Below are 18056 nucleotides of genomic sequence, written 5' to 3' on the forward strand. Positions count from 1 at the left end.
GTAAATTAAAATCAAGCAATTTGCTGTAAAAAATACAGCATTATACTGTTGCTATTCAAAATGACATTTTTCCTGTATTCTGCAATTACAGTAAATGGCTGTAAATTAAACTACAGTACTGTAGCTGTACAATTTACAGTAACTGGCTGGCAACCCTGCTGCCAGTAGTTTACTGTAAATTTTACAGGATTTTTTTACAGTGTATGCTGTAAGTTTTACAGTTGAAATTAGAAATCTCTTTCTCCCCCAAAGAAACATTTAGGGACTATTATTTCCCTTCAATTTAATAACCAGTTGTTCACACATTTATCACACGTGTAATATTATCATTTGTTTTAGATGTAATGCAATGAGTATACACGATTAAAGGTTGAATTACGTTGTATTTTCCACATACCGAGCATGTTTGTATCTCCCCTCTGCCCAGCCTCTAGTGCAGATTCTTTACAGAACTCATCGTTCTCAAAAGCTAGTCGTGCTATAATTGGCCAGTTAACCAGTGCGTAGTGATTGGTCGAATACTGCAAGCCTGGGACGGAAATGTAACGCCTTTTACCGTTATTGGAACATCAGGTTCCAAAGCAATTGTACTGACATGTACGCCCACCTTACTAGAGTATACATTTGAGCGATCTTAGTCAAATCATACCCCAAACTGATGTAGATTTGTGGGAGTGTGGTTACACAGGTGTTTTTAGGCAGGTCTGGCTTAGGATTCTCTTTTAGATAGAATGCATATTTTGTTCCGACATTACAATTTTTGCAATTTTATGTATCTAATATACAATATGCTTGAGGAACTTATAACACACCAAAGACATAGAAAAACAACTATTCGCGCCATATGATCCCTGCATGCTGATTATGTTGCACAGACAAACTGAGAACTGAGCATATTGATTTTACAATTATTTCTTAAAGTTGCAGATCCTGCGATACATATAAATTACTATGAAACAGGTATGTTAAATAGTTAACAAATAGCACATAAAATACAAACATTTATACTCTACAGTAAAAATGTAGAACTTCAGCAATATTAACATAACTTATACTACAAAATGCTACTTGTAAAATATAAATGTATTAAATACATTTTGTAATGACAATAAATTTACAGACATTTCTCAATATGCGTTCTTCAGCAGTCTTGTGTCCTCGTGTTCTCGCTCTACGTCATCAATAACCTTCAAAGTTCGTTCAAATACTCAAGGTCACAAGAACAGAGAACGCATGAAAGAACATGGATGTGTTCTCGATCAAGGATGCATCGAACTCATGCTGTGTCTGAAACCGCTTCCTCGCTCACTCCTCATCACTATTCCCTTTAGCGAATGATATTTGATTCCACTTTATGAGGAAGAAGTGAGTTAAAATAAGTGATTACAGACACTTACATAACTTGCGTCTGACAGTACTGTCGCGGACATTCCACATAGGTTATACATTTACATTTACACTCAAAACACTAATTGAGCGATTTGCGCGAGTAAATTACATACAAGTCAATGCAAAGACGCGAATAGACGTGAACTGGCGTCAGGCGATGGGAATGAGGCGAATATTCCGCACAAGTTGAACATTTTTGCCAGCTCACAATGATTACATCGCATCCTAACCAAACGCGACGCGATGAGATTCCTGCTATAAGCAATTTGTTTGTCCATACCGAACGCGAAAAAAGGGCGGGACGCGACAATCAATCACAAGACACACCCAATCAGAACAGGTTTTCTCTGCTGCCGTTATGCCTCACCAGACGTTATGCTATAATTTAGAATCTAAACGTATGTAATCAAACTCATAAAGCCCGTCTTCATCCATGTTTGGCGATGAATAAAAGGGAAAGAACATGAGATCGTTGTGTGGGCGGAGCTGTCAGACGCGACGTCAGAGAAATAAAAGCTTCTCTAAAATAGAAATGGCCGTCACTCGTCGCGCAGCCCTGTCTTGGCTGGTTAGGACAAAACCTCTGATTAACATGGAAAAGATACCTTTTATCGCGCGTCGAGGGGTCGCGTTAGTTTAGGACGCGGTGTTACACGAATATAAATAAACTTTTCCAATGAGTAATAAGAGCGAGGACCGCGATCGTTCGCTGTGTTAACACAGCATTTGGCTAAGTTTGATGGAAGTCTTCCAAAATACATTCAGGAAGATATTCCAAATATGTAAATAGATTCTAGGCTACACATACCCTGAACAAAAATACAACTTAATAAATTCAAAAGATTTAATGCCCATTTTTAAACCACCACACAAAGTAGTTTACAATATGCTGGGGGGTGGGAGGTGTCCCACTTTTGTGTTCTAAATGATTCATTAATACACTGAAGATGTGGTAAAACTCAGAGAGTCAAACTGTGTGTTAAATACTCTAAGACACTGTCCTCATTTAAAAAGAATATGATTTAATATGAAATGTATTTTATCAACAAAAATACACATTTTCCCATTTCTTATATTATCTTAAAGCAAAAATCAGACTAACTATTCTTGTAACTTTAAACAAAACATATTTAGTAGCCTACTTGTTCACTGCCCATCATGTGACAATAAACATGACTAATCTTTGGATGGTCCACAAAATACATTCAAATTTATGCAAATTTAAACTCCAATGGCATTACAGGATAAACATTTTACACTGCAATATTTACAGTTGACTGTGTGTTTAACTATCCATTCCATCTAAAACAAGGTTCAATTGTCATATACAGAGCGGCTTGAACAAATATAAATACAGTAAAGATACGTCAAATTACTTTCTGTGCGTCTATCAAATCTAGACTATTTGTTCTTTTAAATTTTTTTATTCATTTATATTACCTTTACCAGTCGTAAATGAATCAAATAAGATCTATCTAAAAATAATAATAATAACAGAATTTTACTAATATGTCTCTTTAGTAGATAAATATGGTCAGTGATGGAAATAGGAGAGAAAACTGGTTGTGGATTTGTTAATATTCTTAAAACAGAGCTTCAAAAAGTTCCATTTTATGTATTAAAAGTGGATACCATTTAGAAACTACTTGGATGGATAAAAGATGGACATCATTCACATTTTGAGGTTGAACTCCATACCCAATGAATTTCAGCCCTGGACATTGCCACCTATCTTTCTCCAAAAAGGTTCAGGAAACCAAAAGCCATTTCGTTACTGTGCACATAAAAACAAAGTATAAGAATACAAACAAATGTAGATCTATGCATAACTTGAAGACTTGAACAGCCCTGTTGGTATACTGTAAAAAGTGATTTGTTGTCTCAACAACTATATTGTATTATGTCGCTTCTACATAAAAATAAACAAATGTATAAGATTTCTAGCATACCTTAAAATCATTTGTTCATGCAACACAAAAATACAAATGACAAGAAAACTCAAAAGTTAATGGAAAAATTTGAGTTGTGCAAACTATTAAAATTAAGGACACCTTACATGCATTTCGAGTGAATGAACTTCATATTATGGAATACCCATAAGCCATTGCGCCTGAAAAGGTTGATTATTCACACTTTTTTAAATCAAAAGCACTTTAGGGGCATTTAGATGTTAGTATGATGTATAACGGAAATTAAGATGTATTTAGTAATATTGATGTTGTTTTGTAGTGAATAGTCATTTTCTGTGAAGTTACCATTCAGGTGATTCGTGTTTGCTTTGGTAAGCATAGACCCCAATCAACCCATCATATTTCTTACCACAATAATGAAGACACACATCAGAAATGCAGTAGTTTGTATGCTTCTGTGGAGAATCATTCAATGACTGACATCGAATCAGTCATCAATTATTTCAAAACTGTTTGTTATAATAATATACTTCACCATGCTATATGAACATTTAGGTAAATGAATGAAATATTTAGCCCAAAATATAAGCCCACATAAGCATAGTAAGTTGATTGAACTCATGCTACATCATTTTTTAAGGAAGGAATGTCAAGCGAACTGATATATTTGTGTAAACGCAACAAAGATTATCTAGCAATTTTAAAACCAATCAAAAATGGTGCACATATATTACAAGTAAAGTTAACACATCGTTACAGCATAGTGCACTATCAAGGCATTTACATATAAAGGTAAACGTTCAGTCGGCCACAACTTTTTCTTCTTTTCCGTGGCTCAAACGACTTTAAATAGTAACAAAATTTTCTGGAGAGACTACCAAGAGTGATTCCACCAAAATATTGTTAGAATAGTAGCTGTTCTATATTTGATTCGTGATTTTTTTAAATGAGCTGCCATCAAGGCTAAACAAATCTTAATGCAGAAAACGGATCAGGAGCATGAGGAGCTAAAATGTTTATTTAAATTGTTATAAGAGGATCGAGTCCTCACTATAGCTGGCTGGTGTCCATCAGTTGCACGCGATTTGCTACAATGCTCGACGATGCAAAGTGCGCTTAGAAACCAGCTCTTCAGACAGCGCTTGAACACAAATAAGCACAGGACCGGTTAAAAGCAGCTTCGCATCACCTGAAGTTAGTCCAAATAGACTTGGCTTCTGATCCGCGTTTCTCCTGCGCGTATTAATCCCCGAACTCCAAATAACACATGAAAAATTATTACACCCGTTAAATCAAATATTTGAACCATTCCACCAAACAATGCTTCATGAGAGGATTTTTTTATTTCTAGCTAATGAAAAAGCATTGACTGGACTTGACATGGATCAGTTTGTGACAGAATTCTATGAAATGAGCAGAAAGTTAATACTGTGAATGTTAGTGATATGAATATCTCTTTTTAAATAAAACATGTAAATATATACATAAGAATGCAAAAATGAAAATGTTATACAATATTAATACTTGATGTAAGAATTATTCAAAAAGGGAAATAGTAATTTTGTAAATCATTCATTTATAGTAGCCTAAATAGTTTGGGGCAATATATATATATATATATATGATTCCGCCATTTAACGTTACATCAATCAACAACAGTTTAAACAACCAGTGACCGGTCTGGGTCTCTTCTTTAAGGAAGCTCGCGCAGCGGTCTCAAATACTTCCCGAATCCCTTCTTTGGTTTTGGCGGAGCACTCCACGTACGCTTGCGCTCCGATGCGCGCAGCCATGGCGCGCACGTCCTCCGTCTTCACGGGCTCCTGTTTCTTTCTCCACAGCTCACTTCTCACGATCTCGTCGTTTCGCAAATCTGTCTTATTCGCCACCAAAATGACGGGCACATTAGGACAGAAGTGCTTCACTTCCGGTACCCACTTTTCGGTGATGTTTTGCAGGGAGTCCGGCATGTCCACTGAAAAGCACATGAGAATAACGTCAGTGTCCGGGTAAACGAAAGGCCGTAGGCGGTCGTATTCCTCTTGCCCATCCGTGTCCCATAAATCCAGCTCAACTTGTTTTGTGTCCACTTCAACATGCGCCCCGTAGCCATGGGAAATAGTTGGCACGTAATCCCCTGGGAATCCCCTGTTACTGAAAACGAATAAGAGACACGTCTTTCCACACGCTCCGTCTCCAACCACCAACATCTTTTTACGAATCATTTCCATTTGTGAATAGATACACACACTGTATGCAGCAAAACAACGACTAAAGACTGTAGTGCTCAGGTGTGCGCAAGCAGTGCTGTTTAACAAACACTGTGTGTCAGTGCTGGACTTTATAAGCGTTCTGTGAGTTCCTAATATAGCTGTCCAATCAGTGTGAGGGAGTTGCACTCCGAGCACACCTTTTCAACATGATGACTCAAATACCTTTAGGACAGTTGTTCTCTTTTTCTCAGTATGCATTGGTGTCACTTTCCCGCCGGGACACGCCCCCCTTGAGCGCTACGACACTTACACCTGAACAGAGGTCGCGTTCACCGAAAATCCTCCGTCATTGACGGAATTGTATTGCTGGTTACGGAAAATCGAAAGCCCGTAAAAAATTAATTCATATGTGTACATTAATTTAAAATCATAAAGTTACTCTAATAAAGCTAGAAAATAAAAAAATGAAGTGAGGATGAAATCTGAATATTTATAAAGTACTCTGTCAAGTATCTCATCTCAATCTCCAACCTCACTGGTAGAAGGACTGAAAATGTTACTAGATTATGAGTAGGCCTACTGGGACTGATTATAGTTTCATTTGGGTATCTGCATGGAGTTCTTCTGCTTCTGCCATAGGGGTTGGTGGTATACGTGGAGCTGCAACTAAGTCTTTGTCAAAGTCAATATCTTCAGTTACCCCCCTTTGACTACTAAAAACCTGCAGGATGCTGAGATCCACCACTAGTTCCACCACTAGCATCACTCCAGGTATGAGTTGACAAAGACAGTTGTCCTAGCCTTTTTCAAATATTAGTCTAAAACTCATAATTTTCATCCATGATTTACACAGAACAGCTTCTTCTGAGTTTGGCAGCTTTGGTGGATTTTTCGTGGTCTGTGGAAAAAAGTGAATAAAGAATGTTAATCTGTGTTGGAATAAAATCACAAAAGTGAAGACAAAAATTTTCCGACAGCAATTTGCCACAAACCCTGTGATTTTGATTTATAAATTTAATTTTAAAATATAAAATATTTCCATACTCTGGTAACAGAAAATGTTGTGCTTACAGCGAATGTAAGTGTGTGAACAGTTAGCACTAGCATTATAGCAGAACAAAGTTGTTAAAGAGGAAAGGTATAAAATGTAAATAGGGGAGAGGGAGAGGAAACGTGCGTTGTAGAGTTGTTTGTCCATTTAGAGCTTTAGAATTCAATGTACAGTGGCAAGGAAAAGTATGTGAACCTTTTCGAATTTCATGGTTTTCTGAATAAATTTGTAATAAACTGTGATCTGATCTTCGTCTAAGTCGAGGGTACTGTCGTATAAAATGTGTCTTAAATAATATATAATTTTTTTTTGATCTTTCATATCTTTATTGAGAAAAACCAAAAAAAATGTTTAGAGCTTGTGGAAAAAGTATGTGAACCCTTGAGTTAATTACCTCAAAAATGATTATTGGAGCCAATTTTCAGCACACCTGGAGACTCTTTAAGATAATATGTTTGGAGGTGTGGACTACAGCTAGTACGACTCATAAAAACCCCTCAAACTTTTGGAGTTTGCTCTGCACCAGAAGAACACGCTTATGTAGGCCATGCCTCACCAAAAGAGCTTTCAGAGGATCTACGATCAAGAATCGTTGATTTACATAAAGCTGGCAAAGGTTACAGGTTACAGATTACAGAAACATCTTCTGATGCACGACCTTGGACACATCATCCATCGCCCTGGCGACCCGACCGAGGCTGATCAGACCCCAGCCTGTGTCCATGTTCCAAGTTACAAAGTTATATCAAAGAGTTTAGAAATTCACCAGTCTAGGTTAGGCAAACAATCTACAATTGGAAACACTTTGGGACTATTGCTACTCTACCAAGAAGTGTGCGCCCAGTCAAAATGACAGTAAGAGCACAACAAAGACTCATCAATGAGGTAAAGAAACAACCCCGAATGACGGCCAAAGATTTGAAGACATCATTGGAACTTGCTAACATCTCTGTTCATGAGAACATTGCTGCACGCCTGAAGTTTGCAAAAGAACACATTAACTCTCTACAGCGGTATTGGCAAAAAAAATTGTCCAAATATTAATATAAAGTTCTCTAAGACTGAGACAGAAGGCACAAAGTGGACAACTGCTTTTATTTGAATACATTCACTGCAGAAAACAAGGTCATCATTGGTTCCATTCTTTCCCCTTTAAATCATGTACCAAGACTACTTTACGACTCTTTAACCTTCAGACTTTTCTTGTATATTTTTTATTTAATCAACAAATTATAGATGTTCTTCCAGAGCAGCCCAGAAAAAATCAGTAACAGTAGGAACCGGTTAAAATAAAACCACGAAAAGGCTTTAAAAACCACGACTGTACAGTGTTACCTTTATAACTGTTCGGAAATAAACCTTTAGATCTGCAACTAACAATTGCATATTTACCATGTTTAATAGTGTTTTTATGCTACCTTATCACAATGTCACAGTTACTTACTGACAACATCACAAAGTTACATTGTGGCAATGAATCCAGGAATTGCACTTTTCCAGTGGTCACAACGTTACTACATTACGTTGTCATAACAAAAGTATGGTCACCAGATTATGTAATAATACCCAAATGCACAAATGCATACTCAAAATCAGTTCATTTATTGTAAAACAGTACACAATAACATTATCTTTTTTTCTTCAACAACTGTCAAAATAATAAAAGCTTCAAGAAACCTGGAACAGGTTTATATAAATAAACAGTCATTTCTATAACAGATATTTGAATAGATAATAGATATAGTTATAAAACAGCATAAAGACAGTGTACATAACAAATGATTTAAGCATGCTACAAAATAATTTACAGATAAATATTAACGAAAACACTCTGAATTGTGTGTCACTTACAGTTTTTGCCCATTGCTTACACACTAAAACCAAATGCTTACACCAAAGCCTCAAAACCCTAACTTCTTGTAGCATAACTTAAACACAGTGTAACCATAGCTTAAACACATTGTCAACTTTATACTTTGTTTGCAATTCTGTAACACACTGACTCCTTTATGCAACACACTTGGTCCTGCATACTACACTCTATTTCATACATAAGACACTTCGTTCAAAAATGAAATCTCAGGGTGCCATTTGGAAAACACATATATCCAAAATACAAAACACATCAGGTAATTGCCATCACTCAAATACACACCTGAAGGCATTATTTGCAAAACTGAACACCAATCAGCCAGCTACAAAAAGCAGTGGTGGACAGTAACGAAGTAAATGTAATTCGTTACTGTACTTAAGTAGTTTTTTTGTGTATCTGTACTTTACTCAAGTACTTCAATTTTGGGAGACTTTTACTTTAACTCCACTACATTTCAAAGTCAAATATCTTACTTTTTACTCTACTACATTTTCAAAATCAGTCGTTCCTTTTTATTTATACAGTTTTTCTCAATTGTTTACACACATTTTCTGAAAGCATGCCTCATATTCTCAGAACTCTACACACAAATCCAAAAAAACACACACAATGGCTAAAACCCCTCAATTCTCCTGCAAAATGAAACTTTACATTCAAAACAATGTTATTTCTTCTCAAAATGGGAGTTTGTTTTCAAATGACACACACAAACCATCATATGTATAGACATTTATAAGAACCAGCTGAACACTGATGTGCTCAATGTAAAACACTATGATGAATTTAAAACACTTCTTCTCCATTCAACATAATGACTTAGCCCTTCTTTTGGTATAGTGTTACACTTACTGCAGACAGTACAAACATAAGTGTGTTGTAAAATATTGAGAATATTGTTTTTATACTCAGAACACACAAATACACGGTAAAATTGTAGTTTATTTGTCCCGCAAAAACAATGTACACAGTTCGTCCCATTCCCGACCAACATAAAGTTGCACACACACTACATACAAAACAACAGAAGAATTTACTGTATACAGTGTTGAGAGTATGCATCAATTGTGGGACTCACTTGCACATAGTTATATCGCAATTCTTTGTCTCTTTATGAATTGCATTCAAATGGCACCCTGTAGACCTGCTTCATCCTGAGATGATTTCTGCGCAAGACATGGTCCATATGATTGATGCTACAGTGTACCTGCTCAAATGTGACTGTTCTCTTCGCCCAGCCTCCCTCATTGTTAGACCATGGTTGACCACATGATCAACCAAAGTGGCTCGGATCTCATCAGAGATTACGGTCATTGGCCTTCTTCATCCTCGTACTTGTACTCCCCGTCCTCCTCCTCCTCCTCTTACTCTTACTCCTCAGGCTCTGACTCTGTTTCCAATGTTGGTATCCATTGCTCCAAAACAGAAGAGCGCACATATTGCCCTTTTATGCTAAAGCTCTGATTGCTAATTGTAAATCTGTGTGACGGGTGTTTGCCCTTGTGATAAGTCAGTGTGCATATTTGAATGGCAGTGTGTTCCTTATGAAAACAAGATATTTTCTGCATGAAAATTGTGCCAAAAGCAGAGAATTGTGTGTAGTGTTTTGAAAAAAGTGTGTTTTAGAACTGCAATTTGAGTGTAAAGAAGGAACTGTGCTTGTAGTTTAGCAGAATTGGTTCATGGGGTTGGTGAATTAGTTACATGTTGTGGTCATTGTGTCTCAAGTACCAGAATTTGTGTGTAAACAATTGAGAAAAACTGTAAGTCAGTAAAAACTTAACTGGTAAAACGAGCCACCAATCACAGTTCATCGCGCGCTTTATTTTGAATTTGTTTTGTTTTGCCCTGTTGTCGCCTTGGTCACGTCATCTACTTAGCGCGAAAATACGATTAAACACATCAGATTCAGTGCAACTGTCTGCAACAACATAACATGCTAATATCTTTAGTGAAATCATGAAAGAAACTGAAGAATCGAACTTGCCACAAAACCCATGGACTTATTTACGCGATTTTTTTTAAAAATCGAAGAAATCGAAGAAAAAAAGAAGAATGAGTCTTTCATTTATAAGTGCCTTCTCTGCCTGCCTCGGTCCTGTACAATTTCTTCATACAAGAATTCTCCTTCCAATAAGGGAACGCATAGAGGTAAGCAATTTTAATTTCACTCATTTAAAATAAAGAGATATAAATCTAACAGTAGCTTGCAGAACAAATATAGACTGTTACGCTACCATGAACATTGTACACGTCGTCAGCCTCGTAAACTTAGCTGTTTAAGCTTATTTCATATTTGAATTTGAAACTTTTCAAGCTGAGTGCTCTGATATTGTGAAATGGGAATCAATCGAATTGAACATTTTATGTTGGAATTTAAATTAATTATATTTTGACTAGGCTGCACCGATTCAATTCACATTTATTTGTATTAGCGTTTTTCACAATACATATAGTTTCAAAGCAGCTTGAATTTGTCTACATAAATATTTTGAGTGATCTGTTATGAGAGGTGACTGTCTAAGTTATCTAAATGTACAGTTTTAAGATAATACAAATCATGCTGTTATAGCTTACATCGTGTAATAATTTAAAGAAGGAAACAATGAGCTAATTAAAGTAATTATTACAAGTTAGGAACACAATGATTATATTATAAGAAAATGTTGCATTGGTGCATGTATGATGCTAAAACAGTTGACTGGTGGAGTGGAGTTCTCCTTATTAACAGGTATTGTTATTTTCAAAAGCTTCCAAAGACTGATCTAACTAAGCCTATGCTGAAAATAATATACTCTGTATATACCTATGACATGTTAAAAGAAAAGCACATAAAATATATTTTATTATTTTATTTAATCAAAATAATAGTACTTGGATACTTAAGTACATTTGAAGGCAAATACTTTTGTACTTTTACTCAAGTAAAAGTTTAAAGGCAGCACTTCTACTTTTACTTGAGTAATATTTTTCCTTGGGTATCTCTACTTTTACTCAAGTACATGGTTTGTGTACTTCGTCCACCACTGACAAAAAGCCCTCAGTTTAGCCATTTCAAGAACTTTTTAAGGAACGATGGAGGGAGAGCAAGAGGCAGAGGTAGAGGAGGAGGAGGAACATTTCTAGATGCTCTCCATAATATAGTTGTACAGAACAGACCAGATCAGCCCAGGTTTGTGGTGGTATGGGATAATGTCAGTTTCCATCGGTCTGCTCTGGTCCAGGCCTGGTTCACCAACCACAATCAATTTGAAGTGGTATACTTTCCCCCTTACTCGCCATTTTTAAACCCTATAGAGGAATTCTTTTTGGCTTGGAGATGGTGTGTATATGACCGCCAACCACATGCCCACATGCCTCTTTTGCAGGCATGGAACGGGCCTGCTGCAACATTCAGGTGACAGCAATCCATGGATGGTTTCGACATGCAAGGGGATATTTTCCCCGGTGCCTAGCGCGAGAAGACATTGCTTGCAATGTCGATGAGATCCTGTGGCCAGACCCCAACAGACGGCGGGATTCATGAGCCCATGTATGCACAATTGCCATGATTTTCTGTGTTTACAGTATAGTGTTTTTTCTATTTTTATTTTTTTGCTTTATCTGAATTCTTGTTACTGCAATGTTCAATATTGATTCGGCCTATTTCCTTTTTTGGTTGTTTGAAAATGTGTCTCCTGAAAATATGCCTTCTGAATAAACAGTGAAAATCAAAGACTGCAGTGTTTTATATAAACTAGACTAGTGTGTTCCCCCTGATCTGAAAGTGTATGCATATGATGCAAGTATGTGTCATTTGGTCATCAGAGTTACATTTTGACAATGGAATGTTAGGAATTACTAGTCAGATAAACTTCAATTTTAAACTTGATTGTAGAGTTTCAATTTGACACAGATGTGAATGGTATATTTCCCAGTGTTGTGTCATGTTTACTTGTGTGTAGAGTTTTTGTAGTTTAGTGTTCGTTTCAAGTGTTTGTTTTCTTAGTTTAGTATTAGTCAGTGTCTTTGTCTTTACTTATATACATTACCCTGTCCTGTTTTCCCCCACGTGGGTTTTGTTTTGCCTTTAGTATAGTCTTGTTTGTTTTGTAAAATAAATACCTTTGTTAAAACCCCTTCATCCGCCTTGTCTTGTGCCTGCACTTGGGTTCTCCTGCCATGTCTTGCCACGAGAACCATGACAAAAATAAACATTTGTACTGCAATATTTGTGTTCTTGATATTATAAATAAAATGCTGTTCTTGCCATGATCTTAAAAGCAGGGTGACTGATTTTCGAATTATGCTTGTTTAGACAAAGTCGGGCCGAGTAACAAAACGACCTTGCAGCTAATCAGCAGTAAGGTGCACAGTGCGCAGGACGGACATTAGTTGAGTCGAGCAATGATGAAAGCGCAAGATGGGGGAAGGTGTGTGTCTGTTTTGAAGATCAACAATGGCTAAGAGAAATCGGACACGCCTTTAAGACACTCACAACACATGTGAATCATTTTTCTTAGGTATTCATACATCCAATTTAGTATATCAGAGAAAAATGACTAAAATCTCTACTAAGCCATCCAATTGGGGATTTATATTTAAATCTACATTTATAAGTAAAGATCACCGACTTTAAAAGGAACAGATAGATATTACATGGTGAGATGGTGGTCTAGTGGGTTAAACCACTGAACTGGTAAATCAAAGGTTGCTGGTTCGATCCCAGCAGCCACCACCAGTGTGTCCTCGAGCAAGACACTTTACTCCATGTTGCTCCAGGGGCATTGTCCCTGTAATAAGTACACTGTAAGTCGCTTAAAGCGTCTGCCATATGACTAAATGTAAATGTAAATGTATTACTAGTCAGATAAACTTAATTATTCTATTTAAAAGGGGACATTTTAAAATCTCACAAAGAGAACTCATAAAATTTTTACTTTAAAAATGAATGCATTAATATATATTCATAATGTTCATATGATGTGGTGACTCTTCCAACAAAGTCACCCAGCTGGAAACCCCAACACATGATCCAGTCTAATTGTAGATCTCAATATAGCTCACAGACATGAGGTCACAGCCCGTCCCATCCCTTTCATAGGTAAGCGGCTGACATGAGGCTGCTGACTCACTGTTTATTCTATTGTTATTCAAAATGGCTATGAAACTTGGAATAGTGGTTTAGATTGATCAACTAACTACTCCAACTAACTGCCTATTTTTCCATGTAGACTTTCCATTCATGTTCCATATTAAAAATTGAATATGCTGTAAGTTTTACAGTTGATATTAGAAATCTCTTTCTCCCCCAAAGAAACATTTAGGGACTTTTCTTTCCCTTCAATTTAATAACCCATTTAAAGATTGTTCACACATTTATCACACTTGTAATATTATCATTTGTTTTATATGTAATGCAATGAGTATACACAATTAAAGGTTGAATTACGTTGTATTTTCCACATACCGAGCATGTTTGTATCTGCCCAGCCTCTATGAAACGTGCAGATTCTTTACAGAGCTCATCGTTCTGAACAGCTAGTGCTATAAATGGCCAGTTAACCAGTGCGTAGTGATTGGTCGAATACTGCAAGCATGTGACGGAAATGTAACGCCTTTTACCATTATTGGAACATCAGGTTCCAAAGCAATTGTACTGACATGTACGCCCACCTTACTAGAGTATACATTTGAGCGATCTTAGTCAAATCATACCCCAAACTGATGTAGATTTGTGAGAGTGTGGTTACACAGGTGTTTTTAGGCAGGTCTGACTGAGGATTCTCTTTTAGATAGAATGCACATTTTCTTCCGACAATACAATTTTTGCAATTTTATGTGTCTAATATACAGAATGCATGGGCAACTTATAACACACCAAAGACATAGAAAAACAAGTATTCGCGGCATACGATCCCTGCATGCTGATTATGTTGCACAGACAAACTGAGAACTGAACATATTGATATTACAATTATTTCTTAAAGTTGCAGATCCTGCAATACATATAAATTACTATGAAACAGGTATGTTAAATAGTTAACAAATAGCACATAAAATGCGAACATTTATACTCTACAGTAAAAATGTAGAACTTCAGCAATATTAACATAACTTATACTACAAAATGCTACTTGTAAAATATAAATGTATTAAATACATTTTGTAATGACAATAAATTTAAAGCCATTTCTCAATATGCGTTCTTCAGCAGTCTTGTGTCCTCGTGTTCTCGCTCTACGCCATCAATAACCTTCAAAGTTCGTTCAAATACTCAAGGTCACAAGAACAGAGAACGCATGAAAGAACACGGATGTGTTCTCGATCAAGGATGCATCGAACTCATGCTGTGTCTGAAACCGCTTCCTCGCTCACACCTTCACTATTCCCTATATAGCGTATGACATTTGATACCACGTTATGAGGAAGAAGTGAGTTAAAATAAGTGAATACAGACACTTACATAATATAACTTGCGTCTGACAGTACTGTCGAGGACATTCCACATAGGTTATACATTTACATTTACACTCAGAACACTAATTAAGCGATTTGCGCGAGTAAATTACATACAAAGTGAATGCAAAGACGCGAATAGACGCGAACTGGAGTCAGGCGATGGGAATGAGGCGAATATTCCGCGCAAGTTGAACATTTTTGCCAGCTCACATTGATTACATCGCATCCTAACCAAACGCGACGCGATGAGATTCCTGCTATAAGCAATTTGTTTGTCCATACCGAACGCGAAAAAAGGGCGGGACGCGACAATCAATCACAAGACACACCCAATCAGAACAGGTTTTCTCTGCTGCCGTTATGCCTCACCAGACGTTATGCTATAATTTAGAATCTAAACGTATGTAATCAAACTCATAAAGCCCGTCTTCATCCATGTTTGGCGATTAATAAAAGGGAAAGAACATGAGATCGTTGTGTGGGCGGAGCTGTCAGACGCGACGTCAGAGAAATAAAATCTTCTCTAAAATTGAAATGGCCGTCACTCGTCGCGCTGCCCTGTCGTGGCTGGTTAGGACAAAACCTCTGATTAACATGGAAAAGATACCTTTTATCGCGCGTCGAGGGGTCGCGTTAGTTTAGGACACCGTGTTACACGAATATAAATAAACTTTTCCAATGAGTAATAAGAGCGATTCCAAATATGTAAATAGATTCTAGGCTACACATACCCTGAACAAAAATACAACTTAATAAATTCAAAAGATTTAATGCCCATTTTTAAACCACCACAAAGTAGTTTACAATATGCTGGGGGGTGGGAGGTGTCCCACTTTTGTATTCTTAATCATTCATTAATACACTGAAGATGTGGTAAAACTCATAAGAGTCAAACTGTGTGCTAAATACTCTAAGACACTGTCCTCGTTTAAAAAGAATATGATTTAATATGAAATGTATTTTATCAACAAAAATACACATGTTCCCATTTCTTATATTATCTTAAAGCAAATGTCTCAGAAAGCAGAGTAAACCAATTTCTTTAATTTTAAACACATTTAAAATGGTCTAAGACTATTCTTGTTACCAAACAAAACATATTTAGAAGCCTACTTGTTCGCCAACCATCATGTGACAATAAACATGACATGTTACTTGGATGGTCCAAAAAATTCATTTGACCCATTTATGCAAATTTAAACCCCAATGGCATCACATGATAAACATTTATTTTACTCTGCAATATTAACAGTTGACCGTGTTTAACTATCCTACCATCTAAAACATAGTTCAATTGTCATATAAAGAGCAGCTTGAAAAATATATAAATACAGTACAGGTACGTCATATTACTTTCTTTGCGTCTATCAAATCTAGACTATTTGTTCTTTAAAAAAAAATGTTTATATAACCTTTACCAGTCGTAGATGAATCAAATAAGAACCATGTAGACAGAAAATCTAAAAAACTATAACAGAACTTTACTAATTTATCTCTTTAGTAGATAAATATAGTCAGTAATGGAAATTGGAGAGAATAACTGGTTGGGTATTTGTTCATATTCTTAAAGAATAGCTTCAAAAACTTCAATTTTTATGATTTAAAAGTGCATTAAAAGTGCATCTAAAGAGCATTTAGAAACTACTTGGATGAATAAAAGATGGACATCCTTCACATTTTGACGTGGAACTCCGTACCCAATGAATGTCAGCTCCTGGACACTGCCACCTGCCTTTCTCCATTTTCATCCCTGCTTACATATAAAACCACAGTGAGAAAGGTTCAGGAAACCAAAAGCCATTTCTTTACTGGGCAAATAAAAACAAAGTATCACAATACAAGCATAAGGTTTTTTGTAGCCTAACGGTTGATCTATGCAAAACTTGAAGACTGTTTAAACAGCCCCATTGGTAGTGCACTATCAAGTCATTCACATATAAAAGGTAAACGTTCAGCCAGCCACAACTTGTCCTTCTTTTCCTTGGCTCTGACGACTTCAAATATTGACCACTTTAGGAACAGCAATGCAAAGTGAAGTGTAGTTTTCTCTGAATCAAGTCATTTTCAGCTCCACACCCACACAAGCAATCCTGAGAAGTCTACAACCTGAGGAAGTAAAGAAGTGCTGCCTCGAACCTCTCAAAGTGAATCTTTCCATTGAGTCATCCGTTTGTGACCGCATGATTCCGCCATTCACATCAATCGACAACAGTTTAAACAACCAGTCAACGGTCTGGGTCTCTTCTGTAAGGAAGCTCGCGTAGCGGTCTCAAATACTTCCCGAATCCCTTCTTTGGTTTTGGCGGAGCACTCCACGTACGCTTGCGCTCCGATGCGCGCAGCCATGGCGCGCACGTCCTCCGTCTTCACGGGCTCCTGTTTCTTTCTCCACAGCTCACTTCTCACGATCTCGTCGTTTCGCAAATCTTTCTTATTCGCCACCAAAATGACGGGCACATTAGGACAGAAGTGCTTCACTTCCGGTACCCACTTTTCGGGGATGTTTTGCAGGGAGTCCGGGCTGTCCACTGAAAAGCACATGAGAATAACGTCAGTGTCCGGGTAAGATAAGGGCCGTAGGCGGTCGTAGTCCTCTTGCCCCGCCGTGTCCCATAAAGCCAGCTGAACTTGTTTTGTGTCCACTTCAATGTCCGCCACGTAGTTTTCGAAAACAGTGGGCACGTAAACCTCTGGAAATTCGTCTTTACTGAAAACGATCAGGAGACACGTCTTTCCACACGCTCCGTCTCCAACCACCACCAGCTTTTTACGAATGCTTGCCATTTGTGAAGAGATACACACACTGTATGCAGCAAAACAACGACTAAAGACTGTAGTGCTCAGTGGTGCGCAAGCAGTGCTGTTTAACAAACACTGTGTGTCAGTGCTGGACTTTATAAGCGTTCTGTGAGTTCCTAATATAGCTGTCCAATCAGGGAGGTGCTCACTTTTTCAACATGATGACTCAAATGCTGTTGGGACAGTTTTTCTCTTATTTCACACTGATTGAGTCAGAAGGGTCTTGACCAGAGGGAGGAGTTATCAACACAATGCACTCTGGGAAATATGAACTTTTGGATGACCTCTTTTTCGTTATCAGATACAGTGCATGAAACATTTTGATAAAGACTTGACTTTAACACCTTGAAACGCTTACTCATTCTTATTGAATGCCACATTTT

The 18056-nt window shown here is 37.1% G+C and overlaps 1 protein-coding gene across 2 annotated transcripts; it reads right to left on the reverse strand.

The window, feature by feature from the left end:
* Positions 1-4541: 4541 nt before the first annotated feature.
* LOC130434019 (rho-related GTP-binding protein RhoB-like) lies at positions 4542-17812 on the reverse strand. 2 transcript variants are annotated; one of them, XM_056763861.1, is made up of 2 exons: positions 17097-17812; positions 4542-5373 (listed from the first exon to the last, which is right to left on the reverse strand). In XM_056763861.1, the coding sequence occupies exons 1-2, from the start codon at positions 17656-17658 to the stop codon at positions 4949-4951; spliced, it is 987 nt and encodes a 328-aa protein (XP_056619839.1). In that variant the 5' UTR covers positions 17659-17812; the 3' UTR covers positions 4542-4948. The 2 variants fall into 2 exon arrangements, 1 of the variants encoding a protein (XP_056619839.1); XR_008908637.1 differs by lacking the exon at positions 4542-5373 and adding an exon at positions 15799-16624 and having other exon boundaries at positions 17011-17798.
* Positions 17813-18056: the final 244 nt, after the last annotated feature.

Source organism: Triplophysa dalaica, chromosome 13 (assembly GCF_015846415.1).
Source record: "Triplophysa dalaica isolate WHDGS20190420 chromosome 13, ASM1584641v1, whole genome shotgun sequence".
NCBI lineage: Eukaryota > Metazoa > Chordata > Actinopteri > Cypriniformes > Nemacheilidae > Triplophysa > Triplophysa dalaica.

Excerpts from the sequence above, each read along its gene's own strand:
- LOC130434019 (XM_056763861.1), bottom strand. The coding sequence starts at position 17,658 with ATGGCAAGCATTCGTAAAAAGCTGGTGGTGGTTGGAGACGGAGCGTGT. Across the intron at positions 5,374-17,096 it reads GAGACCCAGACCGTTGACTG|TTGAGCTGGATTTATGGGAC; the intron begins GTTGTTTAAACT and ends ACACAAAACAAG.